This window comes from Arachis ipaensis, chromosome B07, assembly GCF_000816755.2.
Source record: "Arachis ipaensis cultivar K30076 chromosome B07, Araip1.1, whole genome shotgun sequence".
NCBI lineage: Eukaryota > Viridiplantae > Streptophyta > Magnoliopsida > Fabales > Fabaceae > Arachis > Arachis ipaensis.
The window spans coordinates 21,824,830-21,829,944 of record NC_029791.2 but is presented as its reverse complement, the minus strand read 5'-3'; the positions used below and the strand labels follow the sequence as shown (position 1 = coordinate 21,829,944).

At 29.7% G+C, this 5,115-nt stretch overlaps 1 protein-coding gene across 1 annotated transcript; it reads left to right on the top strand.

Annotated features, from left to right (window-relative positions):
* LOC107609858 (probable O-methyltransferase 3) lies at nt 1,249–3,657 on the top strand. The gene is made up of 2 exons (XM_016311905.2): nt 1,249–2,107; nt 3,164–3,657. Exons 1-2 carry the CDS (start codon nt 1,328–1,330, stop codon nt 3,476–3,478), a joined length of 1,095 nt encoding a protein of 364 aa, XP_016167391.1. The 5' UTR covers nt 1,249–1,327; the 3' UTR covers nt 3,479–3,657.

Below are 5,115 nucleotides of genomic sequence, written 5' to 3'. Positions count from 1 at the left end.
TTTAGACTAGTGAGAGTGTTTATCATTTGATTTTGGGAGAGTTGGGAATATTGGGTAGAGATAAAAGTGTGTTTTTATATTTGTGTTGAGAATCTTGAGAATTAGGTGCATACTTATATATTAATCATGTGTAAACCATATGCATTGATGTTCTTGTATATATTTTAGTTTGAAAAGAAAAAAAAGAGAAAAAAAAATGAGAAAAACTTCTCAAAATTAATATATATATATATATAAAAGAAGTATTTTAGTTATTTTCTATAATAGGGTATTGTAGTCATTTTCTATAAAAAATAATATTAATTTTGACCAGTTCAAGATTTAATTCACCATTTTTCGATCAAATCAATTTGTCTAGTCTAATTTAAAAAAAAAAACACAATTTAATCGATTATATGTGTTAAATTTTAATTAATAAAAAATATCTTTATAAAAAGACATTTTTAGCGTCTTTATTTGAGTGGCTCTCTAATATAAAATAAGTATCAATTTTAATATAATTATATAATTAAACAAGCATTGAAACATGTGGATCATGCATAACCCACCATGACCTTGTCGCCTTCGACCTCCTCGTCGTCGAGATCGAGCGTTGCTGCGAGGACAAGCAGTGGAAGATGGAACATCACCTTCACTACAACTAACAACCCCAAACTTGTTCACGAAAGCAGTGATTCTCATCTTGTTGAATTTAATATTATAAAATAAAAAAATTAATAAAGTGATAATGTGAAAAATTAATTATTATTAAATTTATAATTTTAATTACATGTGAATCTCATTATTTTTATTTAAGAATGTGTAATTTAATTATTTTATCACTTTACTATCTCTTTTATTTTTTTTTTTGGTGACTATTTACTATCTCTTTTATTTGAGAATATTTTATCTCATTTTAAATACGTAAATGGACAAAAATATAAAAAAAAAAACGTAAATATCAAAATATACCCAAAAAATTATTTTCGATGTACAAATTGTCATGTTGTCAGTGAATTTCTAAGATTTGGAGTATATTTTTGTCTATCAAAATCAATCTTTTAAATGTATTTTAATATTTATGTACTTTTGTCATCTTAAATTTTTTCATGTATACTTTTTTCCATTTTTTTTAATCCATATTTCATCATAATGTTACATATTGATTTGCCGGTTACCACAGCAGCCACCTTAAAAGATATAATACCATGGTATTTTAGATGTGACTTATTTACGGGGGAAAAGCCTATAGTAGTTCAAACTAACCATTGCCTTATTACTTATTAGTATGGGTTCCATACTACAATTATAAATACCATTGGTCTAGCATTATTTCACAAGAAACCTAATGGAATTCCAAAGGGAAATGCAGGCAGCAAAACTGCTAAAAGCTCATAGCCACATATGGAATCATATATTCAATTTCATAAACTCTATGTCTCTTAAATGTGCTGTTGAATTAGGCATACCTGATGCCATTCACAATTATGGCCAACCCATGCCACTCTCACAACTCATTGCTTCACTACCAATCCACCCATCAAAATCCTCTTCAATCCAACGCTTGATGAGAATCTTGATCCATTCCGGAATCTTCGCCACGAAGAATGTAGCCAACGATGACCACTGCGAAGTTGGGTATGTGTTAACTGATTCATCCATGCTTCTGCTTAAGGACAATCCCTTAAGTGTGACACCCTTCTTACTTGCCATGCTTGATCCAATATTTACAAAACCATGGCATAAATTGTCCACATGGTTCCAAAGTAATAACAAGTCCACACCGTTTGAAACAGAACATGAGGAAACGCTTTGGGGTTATGCTTCCCATGATCCTAAACTTAATGAAATTTTCAATGATGCCATGGCAAGTGATGCTCGATTTGTTAGCAAGTTGTTAGTTGATGACAAGTGCAAGGGTGTGTTTGAGGGTTTGGAATCGTTGGTTGATGTTGGTGGAGGCACTGGAACTGTTGCCAAGGCCATTGCCAAGTCATTCCCACAGTTGGATTGCACTGTCTTTGACCTTCCACATGTTGCTGCTGACTTGGAAGGAAGTGACAACCTTAAATATATTGGAGGGGACATGTTTGAGGCTGTTCCTTCCTCTGATGCCATCTTGTTGAAGGTAATAATAGTAATAGTTCCTTTTATTGCTTTAATATACGTTGTTGTTTCCGTTTAATCTCAGAAGAGTCGTAGATTCAAACTGTGCGAACATTAGTATAGGTTGTGTATCTTACATTACAAGTGAATACTCGTTCTGAGCCCGGATTATTTTTTGTAAAATATTACACTTTCTAATCATCTCAAAATAACATAAAGATAATCACCCATTAAAAAAATTAGACTAATAAATTATTGTATCCAATTGGGAAACTACAATCAACTGACGGGTCAGATTTAAGTACCACGTAAAAATAATTTTTAAAAACAGAGACTAATAAACCCTAAACGATTTTTAAAAAGAACAATAAGATTAATAAATCCATCCGAAATTATAAATCTCTCTCCTATAGAAACTTTATATCATTCTTTTCGGATCTATATTTGAATTTTTCTACCGTAATAAAGAAATAAAATAAAATCCTCATAAGATCACATAGTTTTTATTTATTAAGCACGGACACTTCGCTGAGTTGTGGTCTCCACGTGTCGGACACATTTCGGATACAATACTCATCGATACTCGTCTGTATCTTCTGTATTCAATCGTGTTTCAATAAAAAATAAAAAAAAATTTTCTCCGGACACGCTTGAACACACCTAAATATCATCACGTGTCAGCATGTTCAGTCTTATTCTTAACATATATTTTTGAAATAAATTTAGATATAGTATATATTACTATTTATTAAAAAAAATATTTTAAATATTTAATATAATTAAAATAAGACATTAAAAATAATTAAAAAATTAATTTATATTTTAATATAAATAAAATATCAAAATATTATTACGATTTATTTAAAAAATATTTTATATTTTATATGTATGCTATCTTATAAAATTTTAAAATTCACATGTCAATGTATCCTGTGTCGTGTCGTATCCCGTGTACGTGTCCGTCTGTAAATTACATGTTTTTACGTACTAAGGTAAAACATGATGAATGAGTAGCGGTGAATATTCAAACTCTTTTATTGATTTTTATCAATAACTTTCACTTTGAATAAAAATGCAGTCGATTTTGCATGACTGGAATGACGAAGAATGTTTACACATATTGAAAAATTGCAAGGAAGCAATCATGAGCAAAGGCAAAGGAGGGAAGGTTATTGTCATAGACATGGTAATAATGGAAGATGAGAAAAAAGGTAATGATGTTGATAAGTCTGTGGAAACACAACTCTTCTTTGACATGCTGATGATGGTGTTGGTCACAGGAAAAGAGAGAAATGAGAAAGAGTGGGCCGAACTAATATTTTCTGCTGGATTTAATAACTACAAAATAACTCCAATCTTAGGATTAAGGTCCCTCATTGAGATATATCCATAGCAAACTTATCACAATAACAGAAGAGAACAATGTATGTCATGACGCTATTTCATATATCCTCGTTTAATTAATTTAATGTCAAAATTGTAATTTAGTTTGTGTCTTAATTAAAGGGAACCTATAATGTGTGTTACAATAAAGTTGTTAAGGGAAGGGCTCTTTATAAAGTTTCATGTCAATGTCTGTTAGAAATATATATTTTCATATTATTCACTTTGATAAGCAAGTTACCATTTCCTTTGCGTATGTTAGATTCATTTAAAGACTTCTTTATATAAAAAAATTATTTATTTTTTATTAACGTAAATTACAAAAGATCTATTATCTTGTATATTCTTTATTTCTTCTCGTATTTATAAAAAGAGTTTTTTTTTTTTTTTACCAAATATAGGAGACTCGAACCCGCAACCTTGAGCATGGGGAGACTATGCCATTTGAGCTATTATAAAAAGAGTTACACATATTTTGCTGCCAAATCATATTCATAGCAAAATTCTAATGTTATTTTATATGGAGCCATTCAGATAAAAATGTTTAAAACGTATTTTTTTCTAGCAAATAAAAAAAAAAAAAAGGAAAGAAAGATAACTGGGTTTGATGGATCTTCATCAGCCTTATGTTGTTTCTTATCATTTGAGATTGAAAATTCGTGAACTTGTTTAAAAAATGTGCCAATGCGTGTACGCTCATTTGCATTGTGGTGCTCTAAGTGCTAGAGACATCAACTGAAGTCCAATTCACCATTCTAGGTTCTTGACGGAGGTGAAGTTCGATTTTATAGTTCTTTAAATTGATATCCTCTCTGTGCTTAAATATTCTCTCTGCTCATCACATCATGTGAAAAATCATAGTCTGAACAAACATGTAAGTCACAAAATGGGAGTTGAAAAAACAAATTGAAGGAAAAGAAAAGAGTTGAGAACTTTCCCATTGAATAATAGAATGGTGAAATCCTACTATAGAATTATGTTGTTGAACCTTATATACTAGCCTCACAATCAATCTTAACAACATGCTTAAATAATAAACTTCAACTAACTACGACTTCATAATCTCTTAACAATTTTCTCAGCTAATTTAATTGACTTGTGGTATAAGTCAACTATAGTAAGCTGCGTAATTAATCATTATTTCATTATTATAGAATTATGAATTCCAATTACACCACACTAACCTAAAGAGGACAGGGGCATTTTAGATCAACGCAACTACGGACAGACAAATCAATGACGGTGAAGGTTTTCAACAGCTTAAAGAAGGGGGAGGAATTGAATTTTGGACCGCTTTTAAATAATCACCAAAATAAATTTAAAACTTAGTTGTTGCAGAGTTTATTAAAATGATTATGCAAGAGATATTTGATTTTTTTTCATAAAAAAATGAAAAAGAGAAACTTGTATTATCATGTATATATTTTTTGATTCAATTATTTAGTATAATGTGATCTATATTTAGTCTCTACCATAATAATAGTATAATCATTACTATAATATCCAAAAATTACATATACCATTTCTCTAAAATTCTTTTTAATTCTCAAACTCTAATTAATAACTAGGTTTGTCACCACTAAACTAACTTAATTTAGATTTTTCCATTAGATACTTTCTTAACTTAGCAAAAATATCTTAGTCTCA